At 41.6% G+C, this 25,952-nt stretch overlaps 1 protein-coding gene across 1 annotated transcript in view; it reads right to left on the reverse strand.

The window, feature by feature from the left end:
• The window catches only part of tbcd (tubulin folding cofactor D), a 270,699-nt gene that overhangs the window by 86,891 nt on the left and 157,856 nt on the right, over positions 1-25,952 (reverse strand). Inside the window, exons 18-23 of the mRNA XM_078570695.1 lie at positions 20,874-20,954; positions 18,925-18,998; positions 15,766-15,883; positions 12,613-12,673; positions 9,598-9,620; positions 5,902-5,933 (exon numbers count right to left, since the gene is read on the reverse strand). Of these exons, the coding sequence (XP_078426821.1) occupies positions 5,902-5,933; positions 9,598-9,620; positions 12,613-12,673; positions 15,766-15,883; positions 18,925-18,998; positions 20,874-20,954 (389 nt within the window). The remainder of the gene's footprint in view (positions 1-5,901; positions 5,934-9,597; positions 9,621-12,612; positions 12,674-15,765; positions 15,884-18,924; positions 18,999-20,873; positions 20,955-25,952) is intronic.

Raw genomic sequence — 25,952 nt, forward strand, 5'->3', positions numbered from 1 at the left:
AGAACCCACAACCTTCTGATTCAAAGGCGAGGGTGCTATGAACTGAGCCACAGCAAGATGATGTAGTTGCACAGCCTGTGCATCGGTGTTAATCACTTGTACATAATGTTCACTATTGTAAATAAACTCCCAAGAATGTCTCCTTGCCTATGGCACCTTGTTATGATGAGCAGTGTTCAAGTTACTCAGATATGTAACCTTGTTTCTGCACAAGATAAAGGCAGGTGTCTCAGTCCAGTGTCTCTTCCCTGTGCAGTGTGTAACCTACAGGCCAAAGTGATGGTCCAGCTTCACATTCACTGGACATATTCGTGACGCCTGCACCTCAATGGTGCTTGTCATTGCTGCCAGAATGTTGTGGGCAGACGTCAAAGTTCCGTCATTCTCTCTGTGTGCTCTCAGCACCTTTGAGGTGGGGCTGGACCCCCCCCCCCCCCCTTCAGCATCTGTGACTGGTGATGTTGTGCTCCTGAAGGGGTCTGGTGCTGAAGGCTGACAAAGGATCAGGTGCATTTAAGGTTTCATGGCTGCGTCTCTATGACATGACCCTGATCACAGAGCGCACGCGAGCTGCCCTCAGCCATACAGGAGTCAGACATTCTCAGAGGCTGTGTGAAGATCTATGGAATGTCCTCATTGCATGTCATCATCATCCTCCTGAAACCTAACGACTATTAGGGCCTCCGCACCGTTTCCATAACATGAGACATGCACTGTGGGATGTGTGCTGCCAAAAGCCACAGAGGGGTCAAACATTCACAGATACAAGATAAGGATGTCAGGACTGCCCTCACTGCATCCTGTCACCATCCTCCACAAATCTTGTAGCTATCAGGGCCTCCCGAGCGCACCTACCTTGTCTGGCCAGTGTGATGGCCTCATCATGGGCATCCCCTCCGATGTCCTCCTCATCTGAGGAGACGTGCAGCTCTTCCATCTCCTCCTCAGCCAGGTCCTACTCCCACTACAGCACCAGGTTGTGTAGTGTGCAGCAAGCTACGATAACGTGCGACACCCTCTGGGGACTGTAGTGAGGTGCTCCACCGGACCATTCGAGGCACCGGAAGCTCACTTTCAAAATGCCTATCATTTGCTCTGCCAAAATCTGTGTCACAGTGTGAGCCTTGCTACACCGTCGCTCTGCAGCAGTCTGAGGCCGCCGCATGAGCGTCACCAGCCACGTCCTCTGTGGGTAGTCCTTGTCCCCAGGGGCCAACCCTGCAGCCTCTGTTGGCCCTGGAAGATGCCAGGGAATCTGAGACCTGCTAAGGATTTAGGAGTCGTGGACGCTTCCTGTGAATCGTGCACAGACCTGTAGGATGAATTTGTGGTGGTGGCACACCAGCTGAACATTGAGTGGAAGCCCTTGCAGTTGACTGCTTGTTGCCACGTGGGTGCAGTCGATGGCGCTCTGCTCCTGTGGAAAACCAGATATCTGCACAAATCCCTGCGCTCTTGCTTCCTCACTTTCCTGATTCCGGTTGAAATGCACAAAGTTCTGTATCTTCGCGAAGATGGCATCCGTGACCACTTGGATACACTTGTATGTGAAAGTTCGCAGGATCCCACACAGGTCACCTGTGGAGCCCTAGAAGGAGACACTAGCATAAAAATTGGGCGTCACGGTCACTTTCACAGCCACTGGCAGTGGATGCCCTCCATGTCCCCATGGCGTCAAATCCTGCAGCAGGTATCGTATGTGACCGACCAATTCCCTGGACATGTGTAGTCTTCAGCAAAACTGGTTCTCAGTCATCTGCAGGAATGACAGGCACCGTCTACAGACACTGGGTCTGGCAAAGCGCCTACAAGCGATGGCTCGTTGTGGATTTTCAGCTGCGTGCGCAGCAGGACCTGCCACACCTTCATCTTGAGCGAGGTGCTCCTATCTTTGCCGAGTCAGGCACCTCTGCCGTACTATTCTTCTTCCTCTCTGCTCCCTGTAAAGTCATGAGGCAATATGTTAAATCACCAGGCTCCTGGTGTTCTCCTCCTGTGGGATCAAAGAGAGGGATGCATGGGTTAGCATATGTGTCCTAAGATCTTCCCTTGGTTATGTCTGAAGGCCCCTTCATGCATTCAGGAGAGTGCTGGCCACCATTTGGCTGGCCAGTGTGTAGTGCGCCTCAATGCTGTCCGAAACCCCACCCACCTCCACCCCACTCCACTTTACTGATTGGTGGCAGCTTTGGCCACTGGACTGCATGCTGTGCTCTCAGTTCAGGCACAAGCATTCTCCTAACACGCACTGCAAGGCTGCGCTGTTAACGTGAACCATAATGGATACTGGTCTAAACCTTAATAAAGATATTGCAAGGGGCTGTGAGCGCCTCCACCAGTGACTGTGCCATGGCCAAGAGGATTTCACAACTTGCCCAGTCGGCCAATTGTTCTGTGCATTTTAAGACATAAATTTGCGGTCTGTGCCTGAGGGGTGAAAAGTTATGGAGCATTCGTTACACATCCATGCTTTTGCATTGCTTGAGTGGGCAGAAAAGTGTCAGAGGCCCAGCTCCAAGCTTGTCAATGAAGCTGCTGCTGAACGGTCTCAGCTACGGAAGAATGCTCATTTTTGACAAGCTTTTCCAACTCCATAGACGCTTCCCTCACCCCTACTCTGGCATGTGCTTGTGTGCTAACTTCAGTCTGTGCTGCCTTGCCCCCACCACACTGGAGCCCTTGCCCTGGCACCGTACTGAAAGTCAGCCGGGAAAAAGCAACTTTCCTGTGAACCCCCTCAGAATGCCTCTTCCTCTTCCTTGATCTCCTATGGGCAATGCTCACGAGCGCTGAGCAAGGTTGTGTGCGCTTACCTCCAATTTCGCCTCGAAGTTCATGTCGCCAGGTACATGCCTTTTAAAGGCAGTTGTGAAGCACAGCGTTCTGAAGTCACACCGACCTGGGCAGTAAATCTGACGTAGGGGGAATGGTTCCAGTGAGCAGGGCTTATAATGAGATGCTAAAGTACTGAAGTTAGGTTCCCGACATGCAGCGGCAGGAAACACCGTCCGCCATTGACGGGTGGAGCGGATGATTGCAAACTGGTTTCACGACGGCGTAAAAGCGATTTTTGGCCTTCTCGCCATATTGCCCGCTCTTGCCGGCCATGACACCACGTCAACGGGACCAGGCAATTCTGCCCTATGTCTCTGTTTGGAAAACCAAAGATCCTGCATGTTTTTGTTTTAAAACAGACATCTCAACTTTGTCCTGTTAAATATTTGTGTACCTATGCCCCCAAGTCTCTGTCCCTGCATTCCCTTTAAAATTGTGCCATTTATTTTATATTGCCTTGCCTCATTCTTCCTACCAAAATGCATCACTTCACACTTCTCTGCAGTGAATTTCATCTACCATGTGTGTACCTATTTCACAATCTGTCTATATCCTCTTCAAGTGTGTTACTATCCTCCCCACATTTCTGAGTTTCATGTTATCTGCAGACTTCAAAAATTATGTGCTGTATATTGTATATCCAAGTCCAGGTCATTAATATAGATCAACTGACTGGCGGACACCAATGTACATTCCTTACATTCTGAAAACAATTACCCACTGCTACTTTCTGCTTCCTGTCACTTAGCCCATATTGTTTCCAAGCTGCCACTTCCCATTGAATCCCATGGGATTCAATTTTGTTAACAATTTGATTTTGTGGCACTTTTTCAATGGCTTTTGAAGTCCATTTACAAAACGCTCACATGACCCTCAGCAACCTTCTCCACTACTTCAAAGAACTCAATCAAGTTAGGCAAACATGGTTCACCTTTAACAAATCTGTGCTGCTGGCTGGCATTTACTAACATACGTTTTTCCATAATTTTGCCCCAGATTAGTGTTGTTAAAAGATTCGTCCCCTATCATTGACATTAGGCTGACTGGTTGCCAGTTTTACCCTCCTTTCTTTTTTTGAACAGTGGTAAAACATTTCTAACTCCTCAGTCCTCCGGTGTTTCTGCTATCTCCACGCTTTTACTTCCAGACTTGATGACTTTTGTACTTTGATAAATTTTTTTACCGTGTTTTTTATTCTTTCACGGGATATGGGTGTCACTGGCTAGGCCAGCATTTAATGGCCATCCCTAATTGCCCTTAAGAAAATGGTGGTGAGCCACCTTCTTGAACTGCTGCAGGTCACGTGGTGTTGGCACACCCACAGTGCTGATAGGAAGGGAGTTCCAGGATTTTGACACAGTGACAGCGAAGGAACGGCGATATAGTTCCAAGTCAGTGTGACCTGGAGGGGAACTTGCAGGTGGTGGCGTTCCCATGCAGCTGCTACCCTTGTCCTTGTGCTGTTGAAGCAGCCTCGGTGAGTTTCTGCAGTGCATCCTTGTAGGTGGTGCACACTGCTGCCACAGTGCATCGGTGATGGAGGGGGTAAATGTTGAAGGTGGTAGATGAGGTGCCAATCAAGTGGCCTGCTTTGTCCTGGATGATGTCAAACTTCTTGAGTGTTGTTGGAGCTGTATTCGTCCAGAAAAATGGTAAGTATTCCATCACACTCCTGACTTGTGCCTTGCAGATGGTTGATCCAGTTCAGTTGCTGGCCAATGGATGTTGATAGTGGGGGATTCAGTGACGGTAATGGCATTGAATGCCATGGGGAAATGTTTGGATTCTCTGCCTGTCAGTTGTGTGGTGCAAAAGATACTTGCCATTTATCAGCCCAAGCCTGAATGTTTTCCAGGTCTTGCTGCATATGGACACCGACTGCTTCAATACTTTATACTGTCCACGAAAAATGATTTAAATTGCTTTTGCAGGAGCAATTTAATTTTTAAAATATAATTAATTGCAAAGGAATTAATAACAAAAGAATTTATTTTTTCTCGACTAAGTAAATAATAGAAACCCTGCTGCACAAGTTTATTGGACAAAATTTCTTCTTGTGCCAAATTCACAAAATGAGTCACATCTTTGAAACAACTACTTTCTGTCAAATATTAGGCCTAAAAAATGTTGTTCTGACTAACAGTGTTTTAAGGGGTATAGTAGGTTGGAACAGTATTTAATATGTTAGGCTGCAGCAGTCAATATGTTTCGAAATCATCTTACATAAATGGGACAAGACTTAACTACAAGCAACAGAGAGGAAAATGGTTGTGGATTGTTTCAGATGATCACATTTAAAATGGCAAAGTCAACAGTATTCAAAATTCCCCCCAAATAAGTTGACATGTTCCAAAAATAAATTCAGGCTTCAACTGAATATTTTTAAAAATGTAACTTACACTTGAACAAGAGATCCTCAATTATATTTTAGCCTTGATTTTGCATCGTTTCATTTTTGTGTGGAAGGAAAATAAATTTTCTGCATGAAAGAATACTTCAGAACAGAACCTTTCTAGGTTTCTATGATCACTCCCTCATGTCTGAGTAAGACACCAAAGAGTTGGCAGTACAAATGCAAACACACCCTATTGCATCACCTGAAACATCACTTCTAGTTCAGAGCAGGCTACTAACCAAGTTCAGAGTTATAACATTGCCTATTTTCAAAAGTATGTACTTCATTGGCTCTAAAGCACTTTAGAACAATCTGAGATTGTGAAAGGTGCTATATAAATGCAATTACTATTCACAGAGAGGCCTGAGGCACATTATATTTGATGGGAGCAAGATATTAGGATACCTGACTGTACTTTCTCAATGACTAGATGGCAGAGACATACATAAATGGAATAAAGTTTATTACATTTTAGTTACCAATTGGTCAATTATCAAACTATTGTAAACAAGAAAGCTTCTATTTTGATATATAATTCTGAAAATGAATTGATAGCGTATACTATATAAAAATAGCAAATACTTGAATGCGAATTGTTGGCTAGAATACAGTTTTGAGATTCAGATGATATTGATATAAAAAAGAGTAAGGGGATAACTTTCTCAACTTACCTGCTGGTCTCATAAATGCTCCACCAAACCCCCTACAGAAAACAAATAAAAAATAAGATAATTTAGTTTTTAATTATGAAATCACAATCACAGAAAATAACTGTCTACCATTTTATACTCTTAGCTGTTCATGTTGCCCCAGAAGCTTAAATAACCTTTTGATCCCCAGTGTCTATAAGTGTTCATTGATACAGACCTGTTCATAGCAACCGAGTTGCAATCCATCCTTAACGTTGACTTTTATCTACAAGTATAGCTCAGTTCTACTGATGTGCAGTATAAAATATTCCAATACAATATAAAAGCAAAATACTGCAGATGTTGGAAATCTGAAACAAAAACAGAAAATACTGGAAAAACTCAGCAGGTCTAACAGCATTTGTGCAGAGAAAAACAGAGTTAACGTTTCGAGTCCGTATCAAAACGTTAACTCTGCTTTTCTCTCCACAGATGCTGTTAGGCCAGCTGAGCTTTTCCAGCATTTTCTGTTTTTGTATAAAACATTTCAGTATGTGCTCATTCAATCTGGGTTCTGCACGCAGGTTTACCTGGACAAGCAGTTCACAACTATGAGTTAAAAAACCTATATTACGTTATTATTTTTGGAGTTGGCATGGATGGGGCTGCTGTCTGCTCGGGTGCTACAAATACACCCTTTCCAATATGCCTAAATCAGTCAAAGTAATGTGCCAGTCAGGAACAACAGTGACAAACATGGCTGAAACAACTGCAGTGATATCTCATTTACTCGCAGGCTGGGGGGGGACAGGGTACCTGAATCTCATCCCTCCGTCATTGAAACCCTACAGCTGGCACATTTACTCTTTCTTGTGGAGATGCACCTAAAATAACCTATACATTCAGGTTAAATTGGTGCACACAATATACCAAAGATTAGGGCTCTTTGCACAGCATAGGTGTCACCAGGGTGAAACATTAGAGACAGGAGCACTAGGAGATAAAATTAGCGCTAGGGATGCACATGTGAGGTAGTCTAGGTTTGGAGTTCATGAACATAAAACTGCACACAGTGCAGCACAAATCGCCACATGGGACTATGATGCAGTAGCAATAACAGAGACCTGATTCAAAGAAGGGGAGGATTCAGAACTTAATATTCCTGGCTATGAGGTATTCAGAAAAGATATGGTAGATTGGAATCAAAAATTGGTAAGCAAAACAGTAATTGAATAGTAGGAAGTTTTCAAAGATGAGGTGATTCAGGTACAGGGTAGACATATCCTTACGAAGGGTGAAGGATGAGAATCCAAAGATAGACAGATAATGAAAAATATAAAGATTAAAATGAAACCAATAAAGGTCTTACAAAATGTAAGGTTCATAATACAGTAAACAAAAATGAAAACAGAAAGCACAGTGGAGATCCAAAAAAAGAATAAGTGGGGCAAAGAGAGAATAAGTTAGTGGTTAGCATAAAAGGGAACCTAAATAATTTATATCAACACATAAAGGGTCAAAGGAGAGCTAAGAGAAGAGTAAGGTCAATTAGGAACCAAATAGGTGATCTTAGTGTGGAGGTTGAGGACACAGCTGAGGTACTCAAAGAATACTTAGCATTTGTCTTCAGTAAAGATGATGAATCTGTCAACGCAGCAGTACAGGAGAGGTAGTAGCGATATTAGATAGAATAAAAATGGATTAAGATACGGTACTTAAAGTGAGCAGTGCTAAAAGTAGAAAAGTCACCTGGTCTGGGTAAGATGCATGTTAGGTTACTGAAGGAAGTAATGGTGGAAATTGTGGAGGCTCTGGTCACAATCTTCCAATGTTCCTCATATACAAGGGCAGGGGAGGTGGTGGGTGGGTGGGGGGGTGGGGGGGGGGCCCGCGGGGTGGTTTAGCGACAGAGGATTGGAGGATTAGAAATATCATACAGCTGTTTTAAAAAAAAAAGGGAGATAGATAACCCCAAAATCGGGGCTGGGGAAACCATTAGGCACAGGAATCGGAGGAAAAATTAATTAGCAGTCAGAAAAGTATGGGCTAGTAAGTGAAAGTCAATATGGAATTGTTAAAGGCAAATCATGGCTGACTGAAGACTGAATTCTGCGATGAAGGTTGATATGGGTATTGTGATTGTGTGCAGGGGCTTTACAAAGACATTTTACAAACAACCATGTAATGGACTTTTTTTTAGGCAAAATTAAAAATCATGGGATTAAAGAGACAATGGCAACATTGTAATGAAATTGGCTCAGGGGCAGAAAGCAGAGTAGTGATGAACAGTTGTTTTCCAGACTGTAGAAATGTATAGAGTGGTGTCCCCCAGGGGTTGGTATTAGGACCACTGATCTTTTTAATATATATATTAATGATCTGGGCTTGGGTATACAAGGGCATAATTTCAAAGTTTGGAGATGAGACAAAATTTGGACTGTAGTAAATAATGAGGAGGGTAGTAACAGACTTCAGGAGAACACAGACAAACTGGTGAAATGGCCAGATACATGGCAGATGAAATTTCATTTAGGAAAGTGTATAGAGATACATTTTGTTAGGAAGAATGTGAAATAGCTAAGGGAGTACAAGAGGAGAGACCTGTAGTTGCACGTACGAATATTTTTGAAGGCAGCAGGACAAGTTAAGCAGGCTGTTAAAATGCATATAGGATCTTAGCTTTAATAATAAAGGCATAGAGTACAAAAACAAGGATGCTATGCTAAAGCTTTATAGAAGACTGGTTAGGCCACAGCTGGAACATTGTGTAAATTTCTGTGCATCACTTGAGGAAGAATGACAAGAGGAGATTTACTGGAATGGTACCAGAAATGAGGGACTTCAGTTATTTGGAGAGACTGGAGAAGCTGGGATTGTTCAAGGTTAAGAGGAGATTTGGTTGAGGTGTTCAAAATAAGAACAGTTTAGGATAGAGTAAATAAGGAGAAACAGATTCCAGTAACAGAATAATCAGAAACCAGAGGACACAGATTTAAGGTGATTGGTAAAAGAAGTAGAGGTGACATGAGGAAAAGAATTTTTATGCAGTGAGCTGTTGTAATCTGGAATGGAGTACCTGATAGTAGTGGTAGCAGGTTCTGAACTAATTTTAAAAAAAATTGAACATACACTTGAAGTGAAAACATTTATATTGCTACGGGGGGTAAATAGGGGAGTGGAGCTAATTGGATGAGGGCAAAGAGGCATAAGAACTATTTAATGAGATTTCTACTTAAATCTATCTTGAGTTTTCATCATGATTTTGGAGAAACGTGAACAGAAGTAGAACGAGAATTAAAACTGATACTTCCGATTATCCCGTCTTCACCTGATTTTGCATTAGATTATTAAAAAAATCAAATAAACAATAAACAGGAAAACAACTGTAAAAATAAACACTGAAGAAAGCATGGAAAGCTAAATTTCTTATATTTTAAGCCATGTATGTAGTATTTTGGACATGTACAATGACAGGAGAAGCATGATCCTAACAGTATGTTGAAGTGTAAGGTGTCTGACAGTCTAATCAGTTTAATAGGACTTAAATAATATTAAGTCTGTGGACGGAAAAAATATGGTTTATTTTTCAAATTTTACTACATGTATATTGATTTTTTTTTAAATGAACTGAAATAGTGCTGATTGCCACGAAAAAATACAATTTGCATTAAAACAATGCTGATAATTACAACTGCCTTAAAAATAATATGGTTGAAAATTTAAAAAAAATATGCTTACCTGTACAACTGGCAGTTATAAAGCTGAAATAAATAACAGGAATTAAGCATATACAAATTGTATCCATGTGTACATTAGTATTACAACCGAAGGACAGATTGGTCATTTTAATGTTAGCATACATTTGGTCAAAAGTTTATAATAGTTTGACATACCAATTCCAATTAGTAAAACAATCAAATATAAAGGCTTCCCAAATTGAATTGCAGCATTTGCTTATTTGCTGTGTAGATCGTCATGAAAAAGGTGTGTTGGACGCTACTTATTGCAGTAAAAAGAAATGAGGAAGACTTTTCTGAGAGATCAACTTGGTGGCGTTTTCCAATGCAAAGGCAGGCAGCTCTTCCATCTACACAGCAACCTCACTAGTCATTTACAGTCACACATACTTAGGAATATGGATAATCTAAAAATAAGCGAGACCTGAGAGTTTCATTGCCAACTTCATTGAAATCAACATTGGTAGATCATAAAACCAAATTCTAAAAATGCATTGCTCACTAACTTAGCCCCAACTAATGTCTTGCCTAAAGGCTTATTTCAGAAATGCTGCAACATAGAGTAATGGGTAGCAGGCTTGTGCTTGCAATTCCTCACCACAGACAGTTCCTGATTCAATCATCCTCCTGTGGATACTTGGTATGTGAATAACAGTAACTTCCCCACAAAAGGGGGAAAAAACTTTTCTGACCAGCATCTTAATTTTAAAATGGCACTTTCACTTAATGTAGATAACTAGAATAACCCTGCCTATTAAGAGCATTCTCCTCTCTTCTTTCATAGAAAGTAAGAAAAGGAGAAGATAGCTGAATATCAGCCTCGATGACATCCTACAGTTGGCAAGCCACAAATAAATGCCCAGAAGCAAATGGAACAACAAGTCAACTAAGAACGATATGCAGAGGACAGATATATTTCAATTGACCCCTGGCTGTAGTATCAGTATTGCCATTCTCAAATAGAGGCACACCTTGCATTTTATTATCTTAAGATTCTTTTAAAAAAACACAAGTGGAAAAAATACTACATAATCAACAATGCCAGAGTTTCAAATTACAATGATAGTTACTTAAGTAGGAAACAAAATTATTATTCAGAAACGCCTGGGATACGCAATTAAAATTTGAACGCGCCACAGGTTTTACAGTAGCCAATTTACATCCTCATACACACACACCATCATCCAACAGATAGGATGGACAGCAGACCGATGTCATTCTATAAATGACCAGCTTGGAGGTCCATTAGAGCATGCAACGATGAACTCGTGCTTCCGTGAGGACTCATTGTTAAAAAGCACTAAGTTTGCTAATGCTTCATGGTAGTTTTGGCAAAAACAACTAAAAAGTCACAGTTTAAGATACCATTTACAAACATTTGCCAACACCTTTGCATGGACCCAACAACATTAAGGCAGTTCAAACTTAATCTGGCTTGCTGACTGGTTTTCTGCACTAGCTCGTTTTTTGACTGTTTAAATTACACAAAACATGAAAACGCTGCATGTACATTTGACACAAATAATTAACTCTGTCCTCATTTGAAAAGACTTTCATTAGATTGAAGATACTGATTACTATTTTAAATTGATCAATGAAATACAAGTGTTAATGAGTGAATTGTATAGGTAATATTCAACCGTAATGGCTGTTACCTAATATTTAGATGTTGATTAAGAGTTAGCAGATTGCTTCTAAAAAAATCATAACTTTGACCCAATTTATATGAACTGAATTCATATGCAGTTCCCATTCTATGATCAACATTACCTTCAAGGACAGCACTAGTGCATTCACCTCTGACGCATTGATGTAAAATGAAATTAATCTCAATTAACTCCAATCCATTTCACCTAAATCTATTTAGACTTTTGTTAATCTAAGAGATAAAGCATGCCTTCATTCACAGTGGTCTGATTCTTATTCTTTACAAAATTAACAAAGAAGTACACATGCTTTCTTGCAATGTCCACAATCAAAAGAGACAAGGAATTTGATTCTGCAATGGAATGTAAAAAGAATAGCGAGGTAGCAGCCTCAAGTATCACTCCTGAATGCCAACACAGGACAGCATTAACTCGGCAAGAATCAGGTTTAGAGTTATGAATAAAGGCCTTCAGCCTGCAAATATTCATTAAATGTTAATTATACAGTATTAACTTCCATTTGGGACTGATGTACTGTGAAGAATAATATTTTCAAGGAAAGTGCCTTGTGCTTAACAAGCATAAAATTGATTTGGAGTTACCTTTAATGGGTTAGATCTTGCTGCAAAAATAAAGGCATCTTGATAACACATGCTGTTATTAACGCGTAAATTAAACAGCAGTTTGCAGTGAGGTAGAGGTAACAGTGAATTGCAAAGCACCACTGTGCTGCTAGTTTAATGAAATCAGCACCTCTCCATGATTTTCATGGGATGGTTGCATTTGTACATTAACCGTCACTAAACTCGCCACAGAAAGTTAAGTCTAATAATTAACACCATGAGTACCCTTTTAGCAATGTGATAATTGTTAATGGCTGCCAACCAACATCTCTTGCCCAGAACGTGAACCATATAAGTGTGCAGTCTCATTTCTTCAGATTGTAAATTGCTTTGGGTAATTTTTAAAAGTATCAAATTTAACAGCTTTACTTTTTTTTCTTACTTTTCCTTTCTGCCCTTTTTTTTCTCTCTCCCTTAAACCTTCTTTCCTTCTTTTTATTTCTCTTTCTGTACCTGATGTGACAATGAGTTCATCCTCCTCCTCAGTTCTTCCTCTGTTCATAACTCAATCCTTAAATCTTATTGGTTAAGGCAATACAAGTTGTCCCTTTGTTCACCAATGTCCCGATTCCCTGTTGCCCTCACTGTGCCATTATTAGCTCGCTCTTCCAGCAATATTGTCAGCAAAAAAAAGCTTAAAAGCTAAATGTATATCTAAGCATATCTAACTAGCCCCACTCTGCAACAACGATAGTCAAATTCAAGCCAATCAAATTAGTTGCTGAAGCTGTATTGCATCAATCGTACCTTCCGATGGATGTTCTTAAGACTTTCCAGTGTATTCTCGTTGATATAGTCAGTCACTGGCCTGTCAGAAACATGATGCTATTAAACCAAATTTGAAAAACTGACAAAATTACAAGCTAATTATAATTTGAAAAGAATGAACAGTCAATAATTGCCTCTTCTTTAATTTTAAAGGCTCTACAATATGTTTGCAAGCAACCAGTAGGCCTGTCCAGGGCACCCGCCCTCAAAACAAATTGTTTACCCAACTATCAACAAATTAATTGAAATATGAAGTGTAAGCAACAAACAATTATGGAATTAAGGGCTGAAGTTCTGCTGAGCAGTAATAAATATATTGCTGCACTGAATCAAAATTCTGAGTGTGTTGTTTTAACAAAAATGTTCATTTATTTAATAAAAGCAAAATGAAAAGAAAATACTGTGGATGCTAGAAATCGGAAATAAAAACAGAAAATGCTGTAAAAACTCAGCAGGTCTGGCAGCATTTGTGCAGAGAGAAATAGAGTTAACGTTTCGAGTCATTTACTTTACGTCCATTTATTTATTTTAAATAGGCAAACAGCTTTGATCACATAATGGGCCAAAGAATTTAAAAGGAAAAAACTGGCATGTTTATTACTAAAATAGTAAACACAATTTCAATTTACAAGTTTTTTTTTATTCATTCACAGGGTGTGGGCTTTGCTGGCTGGGCAATGCACTTATTGTCCATCCCTGGTTGCCCTTGAGAAGGTGGTGGTGAGCTGCCTTCTCGAACCGCTGCAGTCCATGTGGCGTAGGTACACTCACAGTGCTGTTAGGAAGGGAGTTCCAGGATTTTGACCTAGCGACAGTGAAGGAGCAGCGATATATTTCCAAGTCAGGGTGGTGAGTGATTTGGAGGGGAACTTCCAGGTGGTGATGTTCCCATTTATCTGCTGCCCTTGTCCTTCTAGATGGTAGTGGTCGTGGGTTTGGAAGATGCTGTCTATGAAGCCTTGGTGCAGTGCATCCTGTAGATGGTACACACTGTTGCTACTGTGTGTCGGTGGTGGAGGGAGTCGATGTTGTGGATGTGGTGTCATTCAAGCAGGCTGCTTTGTCCTGGATGGTGTCAAGCTTCTCGAGTGTTCTGGGAGCTGCACTCATCCAGGCAATTGGGGACTATTCCATCAAGCTCCCGCCTTGTGCCTTGTAGGTGGTGGGCAGGCTTTGGGGGAGTGAGGTGGTGAGTCACTCGTCACAGGATTCCTAACCTCTGACCTGCTCTTGTAGCCACGGTATTTCTATGGCTGATCCAGTTCAGTTTCTGGTCAATGGTAACCCCCAGATGTTGATAGTTGGGAATTCAGTGGTGGTAATGTCATTGAACATCAGGGGGTGATGGTCAGATTCTCTTTTGTTGGAGATGGTCATTGCCTGGCACTTGTGTGGTGTGAATGTTACTTGCCGCTTGTCAGCCCAAGCCTGGATATTGTCCAGGTTTTTCTGCACTTGGACATGAACTGCTTCAGTATCTGATGAGTCATTTTGAATTCATAAGGTGAAAATGCTTTGCTGGTGTCTGGTTCAGTCTATGGGTTCTGCTGCCTTAATGGAGATTAGTTTGGGAATTTGTTAAAAGTTATGACAGTAGTAATTTGTAGCCATGTGTATATATTTAACTTGAGTAAATTTTTAATAAAATGTTTTATTTAGTTTAATATAAAACCACTCGAGAACTGGCAGTCTGATTCGTGAATTTAGAGCTGTATCTCATACATACAGAAGTAAAAATATAGGTTATGACAATTGTTTAAAGTTTCCCCCTGGGATTTTTAAATAATTCAGCTTTAACAACTGCTGGGTCATAACAGTCACTCTCACATCGGGAGTTCAGCTCTTTCGTCCATGCTTGAACCAAGGCTGTAATGAGGTCAGGAGCTGAGCAGCTCTGGTAGAACCTAAACTGGGCGTCAGTGAGCAGGTTATTGTTAAGCAAGTGCTACTTGATAGCACTATTGATGATCCTTTCCATCACTTTACTGATGATCGAGAGTAGACTGATGGGATGGTAGTTGGCTGGGTTGGATTTGTCCTGTTTTTGTAGACAGGACATACCTGGGCAATTTTCCACATAGCCGGATAGATGCCAGTGTTGTAGCTGTACTGGAACAGCTTGGCTAGGGGTGCGGCAAGTTCTGGAGCACAAGTCTTCAGTACTATTGCCAGGAATATTGTTAGGGCCCATAGCATTTGAACTATCCAGTGCCTTCAGCCATTTCTTGATATCATATGGAGTGAACTGAATTGGCTGAAGACTGGCATCTGTGATGCTGGGGACCTCTGAAGGAGGCCGAGATGGGTCATCCACTCGACACTTCTGGCTGAAGATTGTGGCAAGTGCTTCAGCCTTATCTTTTGCACTGACGTGCTAGGCTCCTCCATCATTCAGGATGGGGATATTTGTGAAGCCACCTGCTCCAGTGAGTTGTTTAATTGTCCACCACCATTCACGACTCAATGTGGCAGGACTGCAGAGATTAGATCTGATCCGTTGGTTGTGGGATCGCTTAGTTCTATCTATCACTTGCTGCTTATGCTGTTTGGTAAGCAAGGAGTCGTGTTGTAGCTTCACCAGGTTGACACCTCATTTTTAGATATGCCTGGTGTTGCTCCTGGCATGCCCTCCTGCACTCTTTATTGAACCACAGTTGATCCCCTGGCTTGATGTTGATGGTAGAGTGGGCAATATGCCACGCCATGAGGTTGCAGATTGTGGTTGAGTACAATTCTGCTGCTGCTAATGGCCCACAGCACCTCATGGATGCCCAGTCTTGAGTTGCTAGATCTGTTTGAAATCTATCCCATTTAGCATGGTGGTAGTGCCACACAACACAATGGAGGGTGTCCTCAATGTGAAGGCCCAATGCTCCAGAACAATATGCTAAGATTTGAAACTTGAGCTTTGAAGCAGCAGAGTGTTCTTCGGTTATTCCATTTAACAGCTAGAACTTAAAACATTAGGTTCAAGGATTCATTCTTACTTCTGCCACCACATATCTCCATTATTAATAATTTTAACAAAATTCTTACATAGAAAGTCTACTACTTCTATTGATGGCTTAATTTTATTAAAGCACACATTAACAAATGTAACGAAAACTAAAATAATGAACATTAATCTCATACCTGTTGTTCTCGAGAGCCATTCTATAAAGCGCATAAACAATTTCTGCACAAGCCAAGACTGCGCCATGACGAGTGTTCAAATCAATGCCTGTTGCTAAAGGTAACAATCGTGGCAAAGCTACAACAAAATCAGAAACACCTTTACTGTAAGGTAAAACAAATCTTCTGTAAAACTTGTAGGCAGCCAAGCAGCTAATTTACACTGAATTTTTTGTTCATGCAACTGCCGCATTTCTCATTTAGAACTGTATTAAGCCCTAAAATTTCATTGGGTCCCTAAAACCAATGCAAGTTAAACTGCAAATTTAATTTATTCTTCTTCCCAGCTATTACATTGATTTAGAGGTTAACAGCACCACTTGAATTAGATGAGCTAAGATTGAGATTAAGTGAGATTAAGATAAGGAAATTAGTTCATAGATTGAAAATTTGAGACAAAACTAAAGTACAATTAAGTATCCTGACATAAATGTTAGTAACAGTGAAACAAAATGCTGGAACCGGAAGGAAAGTATAAGAGCATAAGAACAGTGCCTGGATTGTGGAAACACATCTGCCTATAGAATGCGAAAAATAAATTCAAAATGGAGTACAGGTTTTTCAACCTAAATCGGGATAAAAAAATGAAAGAGCAACTTTATATTTTCAGGACAATCTTAAAATCAAGAAAGCTCAAATGATTTTTGAGGGTCTCCCAAAAATTCACACAGTTTGGCTAGAGCTAAGAAGGTGAAAGACAGACCCCATGGACAGGTGAAGAAAGATGACTGAATCCTGTATAGCATATGATTGGCAAGTGCAGATAATATTCTCTCAATAACAGATGACTTTACCCAACCAAATTTGGACATTTAGTTGATACTTACAATACGGTGCCAAGTTCTGGTCACCTCATTATAGAAAGGACAATCCACCCATAGATAATATGCAGTATAGATCCTCTGTAGATTCATCAGGATCTTGTCAGGGAATTAAAATTACAGTTATGAGGAGAAGCTTGAACTACTGGAGCTGACAATGCTACATGGTTAAATAAAGGTTTCTAAAATTATGAAGAATACCAAAAGACCATTTCCTCTGGTTGGTATGTTGGTCAGTGAAAAGGTGAAATTAATTTTAAATTGTAACTCAGATTAAGGAAAGATGCAAGGGAAAATCTCTATGCACAGGGTTGTTGGAACATGAAATGCTTGGTTAACAGGAAGCAGAGAGTAGGGCTAAATGGGACAAGTTCAAAGTTTTTTTATTCTTTCACGGGATGTGGGCGTTGCTGGCAAGGCCAACATTTATTGTCCATCCCTAGTTGCCTTTGAGAAGGCGGTGGTGTGTTGCCTTCTTGAACCACTGCTGTTCATGTGGTGTAGGTACACCCACAGTACTGTTAGGAAGGGAATTCCAGGATTTTGACCCTGCGACAGTGAAGGAACGGCGATAAAGTTTCAAGTCAGGATGGTGTGTGGCTTGGAGGGGAACTTGCAGGTAGTGGTGTTCCCATGCATTTGCTGCCTTGTCCTTCTAGTTGGTTGAGGTTGTGCATTTGGAAGATGCTGTCGACAGACCCTTTTTGAGTTGCTGCAGTGCATCTTGTAGATGGTGCAAGCTGCTGTTACTGGTCATTGTACATCGGTGGACATGAATGTTGAAGGTGGTGGATGGGGTGCCAATCAAGCAGGCTGCTCTGTCCTGGATGATATGAAGCTTCCACAGGCAAGTGGACAGTCTTCCATCACACTCCTGACTTGTGCCTTGTAGATGGTGGACAGGCTCTGTGGAGTCAGGAGGCGAGTTACTCACTGCAGAATTCCCATACTCTGGTCTGCTCTTGTAGTCACAGTATGAATATGGCTGGTCAGATTCAGTTTCTGGTCAATGGTAACCCCCAGGATGTTGATAGTGAGGGAGTCAGCAATAGCAACGCCATTGAATGTCAAGGAGAAATGGATTGATTCTCTCTTGTTGAAGATGGTCATTTCCTGGCACTTGTGTGGTGTGAATGTTACTTGTCATTTATCAGCCCAAGCCTGAACGTTGTCCAGGTCTTACTGAAGCAGTCCGTGCCCATATGCAGTATCTGAGAATCGCAAATGGTGAACATTTTGCAATCATCTGCGGACATCCCCACTTCTGACCTTATGATCGAGGGAAGGTCGTTGATGAAGCAGCTGAAAATATTTGGGCCTAGTACACTAACCTGAGGAACTCCTGCAGCGATGTTCTAGGACTGAGATGATTGACCTCCACAACCATCTTCCTTTATGTGAGGTATGACTCCATCTTCCCCTGATTCCCATTGATTTCAGTTTTGACAGGCTCTAATGAGTGGAGCTCCGCAAGGATCAGTGCTGGAGCTTCAGCTATTTATAATCTATATTAATATATTAATTTACAAGATGCACTGCATTCAGGGGGACCTCATCAGTGCACTCTCTGGAGAAGCGTAGAAATACTGACAGTGACTCCTGGATCTCTGCTTTTAACTGCACATGTGCACACCAGAAGTTGCTGTCAGTTTCAGAGGAGGAATAAAGGCAAATGCTGAAAGTAGCACTGTCATTACCACTGCAAAATCCAGGCCATAGAATTTCAGGGAGGCAAAAGGCTACATTGTGCCAGAGCCTGTTCAAGATTTTGAGATGTCCAGGAGCAAAGTCTTCAAGTACAGTTCTAGCATTACTGTAATTTGAAATGAGTGATCATCTTTTTGAGGAACAAATGAAGAACTAAAACGTCAAAGAAAAAGAGGACTAAGAGCAAAAAAGATGGGAGAGATTGGATGACACAGAGCTAATTCAGAGGCACACAGCTTGAGGACAATGGGAAGCATATTATTAGGGTTAGAAGTCTTACTGGTATACAAATGTGAATGATCTGATCAACCTGACAGGGATAAAACTTGATATTGGACAGAATTAAACAATGGAGCAAGTTCTCCAACAACATCGAGATTAGAGTTGGAGGTCACAGTGTTTTCTGTGTGGGCTCATGTTGAAAATCAAACTATTTTTCCAATTGGGACTTGCCGTTGGCTGAATGCTACTAAATGCTATTACAGTACAACAATTAGATAAAACAGTGCATGATCAACTGTTATCATCTGTTGCACTAATATAATAAATATTATTTACTTTAGAAAGAAAATATGTTTTCTTAGCCACTCACCAATATTTGCCATGTATTCTGGTGCATGTGGAGTAAGATTATGGAGGGTCTTTGCTGTGAGCTCGCGAATGGCACTGTGAAAACATAAAAGATATACCTTATTTTACTGAAAATCATGTTTCAATCTTGAATGCAAACCACAAAAATATTCTGGGACTCCTTTTCACCAGATATCAGACTGTATATACATCACAGTGCAACTCATTGTATAATATTGTCCAAAAATAAGGTTAAAGCTGCTGAACCACGAGATAGATAATATTGTTTCAAAGCTGCTTCAGAATGAAGAGATAAACAATGGTTCACCAACAGCACTGCTGGAATAAACTATCTTCCCTCAACGCACTGAAAATATGTATTAGCACAAAACTGCAAAATTGCCAGAACAGAAAAAGCACTGGCTGTTTGCATCTGTCACAATGTAAAAGAACTTTATCACTATACAGTGTTTATTACCAAAGTGAATTAAAGTCTTAAAGAAAATTCCCACCAACCACCTTGCCAAGTTTCTCAACAGGCAAGAAAAAAGTCAAATCTGACCACCTACTTTGCTCAAATAGCCACCTGCTACGTGCTTTCTCTAAGCTCATCAAAACCTCACAAAGGAAATAAAATGACAGCTTCTTACTTTGATGGCCTGATCTGCTCCCCAGGCTAAGGAGTTACAGCATATGTTTTAAATTCTGACAATTAATGGATCACATCCATAAAATGAATGTTTACAAGTTTAAAATCTTTACACTACACAACATATAGAAGTCAAATTCATCTGCTTTCAGTCAGTGAACTAATTTGAATTAACTCTCAAAGCAATACAAAATTCCAGCACTCAGCATTCTTGGAGAATGAACTTCTGGTTTTAGCATGCTGAGGAACAAAAGAAATCTCCATGTTCCAAATAATATCTATCTATTTATCCCACCAGATTCAATCTTCGCACTACCTTTATTTTCTTACTTCAGTGCAAATATTGGGTGAATTCTTGTGTACTCCCTCGTGGCGAGTTTGGTGGGGGGCTGGGGGGAGAGCATTTAATCAGATGGATGAGGGCCCCACCACCTTACTCCATCCCAATTAAGTCCATGGCGAGAAGGCCTGTAGACGACCTTCCCGCCCTGCCAACAATTCAGGCCCTTAATTGGACAATGAATGCTATCAACCCAGCAGCAGGTGGAAGGCGCAACAAGCAAGACCTGCCGTGTTTGCTTACAGGTTCCCAGGGTGGGTGGGGCAGGAGTCCCTTGTTCAAAGGCACAGTGTTTGATCGAGGGATCTGGCATTGGTGGAGGGGAGGAAGGCCCACCGAGAGCCAACCCCTGCCCCTGTTGCCAAACCCTCAAACCACTCCCCCCCATCCCCACCATAACTCACTTGCACCTAACTCCCTCAGTGATCTGGGACCTCAGGTGGATATCATGCATCATACTGACAGCAGCCACCGCCTCCCCGGGTGGCGTTATTGAGTACAGAATAGCTGCCAGCCTCTGACTGGACTGTGTCTCTTGATGGCGGACCCTCTATTCCCAGAGTCCTTGATTCTGGGAAGGCTCGCTGTTGGACTGTTAGGTGCCTGACTGGCACAAGATCTAGCATGTCTTCCGAAAAGAGGCAACGTGGAGGTCTCGCCCACTCTCCAGCCAACGGCCAAGACCCCCATAGCCTCCACAAGATTCCACCCGTTATTTTCCTGCAATTTTGATCTCATATCACATGATCACTGCTCATCATTTCCAAATACAAAATCTTTTCATCATCAGAAGCATAGATAATTGTGCTTTGTTTACTTAGACAAATTGATTGATGGTCATTAGACATCTGTAGCAAAGTTTATTCACCTTTAGCTGGCATCTTTGACTACCTAACCAATGAAGAAACATGTATTGTACACTAACAATACACTCTGACCAAAAACGTTTCAATGCATAAATTGTTCAAACACGTTCTCTTACCAATCCCAGTGGTTAAATTTCCTTTGGATCAGATGATCGATCAAGGGTTGTGTATACTCAGGGAATCCAACAATGTATATGCTGCAGAACAGAGACAGACATAAAGGGAATCAGTTACTGCTTTATGCAAGTGGAATCTACTTTTGTTATGTCAGAATAGTCTGGATTATTCACAAGATCATGGGAAGGGCATTACGAGGAGTGGTTAAAAAGATGTTCTAACAGTGTGTGTAAATATTTCAGATTTACAGAGAAAATGTTAACATTACTGACACTTGCCAACAGAACAAGCACAAGGAATTTAATGTGAACAATGAAAAACAACGTTAAGATGGTGCCATAAATATTGATTTATGAGCAGATTACAGGTTATCTGAAACTCAAGTCTCATAATACATCACCCAAGTATACTGGGCTTTTTCATTTCATTTTCCCTTATTGCAACACATTGTGGCTTCCAGTTGTGTATCTTCTATACCTTTTGCAAACATTCATTAACAAGATCAAAGGTAATATAGAGGTTTTCTGTGGTCAGTTACAAATATATTCAGAATTTTGTACAAATGCCACAATGTTTTGCATGGGTATCGAGCCAATAATATCCTCCTGTCCCATCAATGTATTTTCTGATACTGGAAATAAATGGAAGTTTTTATTCAAACTACAGTAAACTTGCATTTAAGAACATACCCTATGACTTAGAAGGTTGCGTATATGTACATGGAGCTATATTCTTCAAAAACATGTATGATATTAACATTATGGCCCAGTTGCAAAGACAGAAATGTCAGCTGCATGTTTCTTATCTGAAACATAAGGCAGGATTTTCCTGTCGGCGAGCGGGCCCCGCCCCCGCCCACCGGCCTGTAAAATGACGCGCGGTGATGTCGGGCGGAACTCCCGACGTCACCGCGCCCCATTTAAATTTTTCGGTAGGCAGGGTTGCAGCGAAATCACCCGCCGACATGTCAATGGCCAACTGAGGCCATTGACAGAGTAAGTACACTAACTAATGGACCTGCCTGTCCCACCTTAAGGCGGGCAGGCCAGAAGCCCCGGCGGGAAGTAGAAAAAACATGAAACCTCATACACAGGCGGGATGAGGTTTCATGTAGGTTTTTAAAAATTTTAATAAAGCTTTTGTAAAAATTATGGACATGTCCCAACTCATGTGACAGTGTCACATGAGGGGACGTTAGGTAAATTTTATTATTCTATTTTTAGCTTTTTTACATTCAGAGCCGATCTCTCTGAGGCAGCACTTAGCCTCAGGGAGATGAGTGTGCTCTTTCATGCGCATGCGCGAAAGAGCGCACAATCGATTTTGGGATTCCCCCCCCCACCCGCCTGCACAGGGAGCGCATAGTGCTTCTGTGCGGATGTCACGCTGAGCGGGCCTTAATTGGCCCACCCACGTAAAATGGCGCCGCGCCCCCAATCGGGGGCACTGATCGGAAGCGCACCTGTGCGCGCCCACCCATCAACTTTGCCCCCCGACAGGGGGAAAATCCTGCCCATAGTGTGCAACATTTAATAAGATGAACTTTAATGACCAATTCTATAAGGTATCGACTTTACCATAAAAGGCAAGTGCAAATAATAAGATTCTATTGGTTTAAGGAATGAATTCTTTAACAAGCTAATCTTTCACAAATATTTAATAAACATACTGTTATACCTTAAACCCATCTATCAGGTTTTGAATGCTACACAGCAAGACTTTCTGTTGTAACTTTATCATTGGGGAATTCTATTCTTAAGACGAAGATGAGAAGAATTTTTTTCTCTCAGAGTGTCGTGAATCTTTGGAACTTTCTTCTCCAGAGAGTGGTGGAGGCAGGATCAATGAATATTTTTAAGGCAGAGATAGAGAGATTCTTGCCTAACAAGAGAGTCAAAGGTTATCAGGGGTAGGCAGAATGTGGAGTTGAGGCCACAGCCAGATCAGCTATGATCTTATTGAATGGCGGAGCAGACTCGAGGAGCCGAATGGTCTACTCCTGCTCCTAATTCGTATCTTCCTATTTGAAGCCCAACTTCCTCAACAAGCTGACTTAGAGGCGGAAAGTAAATTGAGCAATCCTTGTTTCAGTTTGTATACATTCATAATCACTTCCATAATTATAAATGCAAGGCTGCAGCTTGAGCTGAACAATTTGATTAACCTACCTTCGACTTTTAATCTACCATAGGAGTGATAAATCACTGAGTATATGAATGGAAAGGTGAGAGAAGACTTTAAGGCCCAAGCATGCTCAGCTTATCCATGAGAGGGTGCAGTCATATGGACAGCTCTCTCCAACTCCTAATAATGCTAACTCTTGGGTGAGACAAAAAAAAAGGGAGGGAGAAGGGTTGGGAAGAAACTTTGACCAATTTTAGAGAAAAGTCTGGTAAATTCCTCGCCAACTCCCTCAGGCAATTAGCCACGTTCTAAGAAACAATGGTTACTCAATGTGCACCACTGGTCATACTTAAAGCCTAAAGCAGAGAGGTCAGTTTAAGAATATAGGCATAGACAAGGCCAGAAATGATCATCTTTATTCATGGGACTGGTCCCAACTGACTCAGGCTTCCTTATCCTACTTTATCTCTGATAACTTTCAATGGCTCTGTTTAATATTTATCCATCGCCTTTTCGAATCTATTACATCTTCCGTTTCAATTGCCTACCTGATTCGTCAACAAATGCAAAAAAAAAAATCACTGAACATTTTTGCCATTCAATGGTCTGCTTAATGTGATCTTGCAAGGCACGTGGTACTCTCCTTATAGGGCAGCTCAAACAATTGAGAAAGGCTGGATGGCTCAGTTAATTGAATGTTGGATTTACAAACAGACTGCCTGTCGCACTTGGAAATTGGGTTTGAATACTGGTAACGTTTATGCAACTTTTCAAAGTGGGTAAAATAAGGACCATGTCTCAGGAAGTGGGGAGAAAGCAGAAGATGCCAAGTTTTTAGCAGTGCTTCCCACACAAAAAATACCATCTTCTGGCTGTTCAGGAGAGAATGACATCCGACAGTAATGGTACATGTCTTATTATTTATGTTATTCAAATTAACACTGATTCCATGGCCAAATCCTTCATAGAACTCCTTGTGTAACAACAAATATAAGCAATTCATAAAGGAACATTTTGCTTCAACAAGGTCTTTCATTTATCTAGTACCTTTAACTGAAATAATGTCTCACATCTTTCAGAGCTCTGTAGAAAACAGATGAGCCAAAGGAGAGATTAGGAGTGGTGACCAAAAAGTATGGTCTTAAAGGGCGTGAAGGCAAAAAAAAAAATTAGGAAGAAAATTCCAGACAGTGGAACACGGACAGACAGAAGCACAGCCATCCAATGGTGGGGAAAGGTCAAAGTGATGCACAAGAGGCAAGAGTCAAAGGAACAGGGAATTCAGAGAGTCTAATGTTGGAAGAAATTACACAGCCAGGAGATGCAAGGTTATGATAAGGTTTTAACATAAGGGTAAGAATTTTAAATTTGGATCACAGGGGAACAGGGAACCAATCTAGGTCAACGAAGGTCAGAATGATAGCCAAGCAGGACTTGAAGTGGCGTAACATGAGCAGCGGAGCTGAAATTTTTGAACATAGGTACATGAATCCTGAAGGAGGTCTGTATATCCCCTATTCTGAAAGTGATCAATAAACAAATCTGTTTGTAAATAAGTGTACCTGTTGAAAATGGATCCATGTTGTTTCCACTGCAAAGCCAAATATGAGGGTATAAGCTAGCCCAGATTGATGAATCTGCTGCCATATTCTGCACTTTTAAGAGCTGGATTTTGTCGGGATTGAGGTGGTTCCAACAACAGGTCAAAAAACCAGGGGAAACCTCCCCCCTCGATTATTTGGAGAGTGAGGGGGAGCAGATTTCAGGCTCACCTTACAGCGAATGAGCTGCTGTCGGGGCTCCCATCTCCTTAAGGGATGACAGCCAGCCTCCAAGAGCTGTTAGCCAATCAGCAAGTCACCAGATCTTCAGTCTCAGCAGTGTCACCAGAACAGTGGCGACTGCTAGGACCACACCCAGCTGAGATATGCAGCAATGGACTCCTCCCTCAGAACAAAGTGAGTGGCGTCAGGGTCACGAGTGCTGGTCAGGTGAAGAGGGTGGTTGGTGAGAGTGGGACTGTTGCCTCGAGGGCAGCCATTGTCGCTGAGAGGCTCCTCCATGGGACTGAGTGCCCAGTTAGCACACCCCTTCACCCCCCCCCCCCCCCCCCCACCCCCCCACCCCCCACTCCCACCCACCCCCCTCCCTGCCTGAGCCTGCAGGGAAGCCACCAGGTGGTCACCCTACATGGTGGAGGGCCCAGCTGCTGGAAAAATGCCAACGGTAGCAGTAAGAGGCCCTTGAATGGTCACTTAAATGGCATAATTGGCCTCTGGGTGAAAGCGGGTGCTGTCCTCCACATTCCCCACCTCAGGCAGAATGCCATGGCAGCAGCAGGCGACAGGCACTTCAGCCCCCACCCACCCTCCTAATTTTTTTTATCCCGTTTCTGATCCCACTCCTGCAGATCCCATAATATTCAGTGCCTAGTGTGCAGAAATGTTACCACAATGACATCATTGACACCAGTGATTTGGATAAGTCAAAATATTGCAAGCTGCTAATTAATGTTTTAAAGTGTTCAGCATTTTAAAAAAACTAGCTTGGTAATCAGCCCTTTTTTTAAGGCAGTTACTGCATATGTTTGCAGCTGTTATGCAATAGGACCTTATCCAAAGCAATTTTCTGATTAGTTATGATGTAAAACAGTCAGTCAGGCATATGTGGTACAGTGGACAAGGCTGACCTCAAAGTGCATGACACTATTCATTAGTTGCAGCACAAACAATAGTATCTTTGGCTAGCTCTATATACTAACATATATCCTGGATGTGTCTGGCATGTAAACAGCCACCCTGTTATTACTGAACAGGTTGCAAGATGATTGTCTTCAATACTTCCACTCCCATAAACATTTTCAATGAACATCTACATCTCAAATAATGAGAGTAAATCAGTTAAAACCATGCAAAACAACAGGGGACAAGAAACTTGAATCTTTCTTCAAAACG

This window comes from Cetorhinus maximus, chromosome 24 (assembly GCF_964194155.1).
Source record: "Cetorhinus maximus chromosome 24, sCetMax3.hap1.1, whole genome shotgun sequence".
Taxonomy (NCBI): Eukaryota; Metazoa; Chordata; class Chondrichthyes; order Lamniformes; family Cetorhinidae; genus Cetorhinus; species Cetorhinus maximus.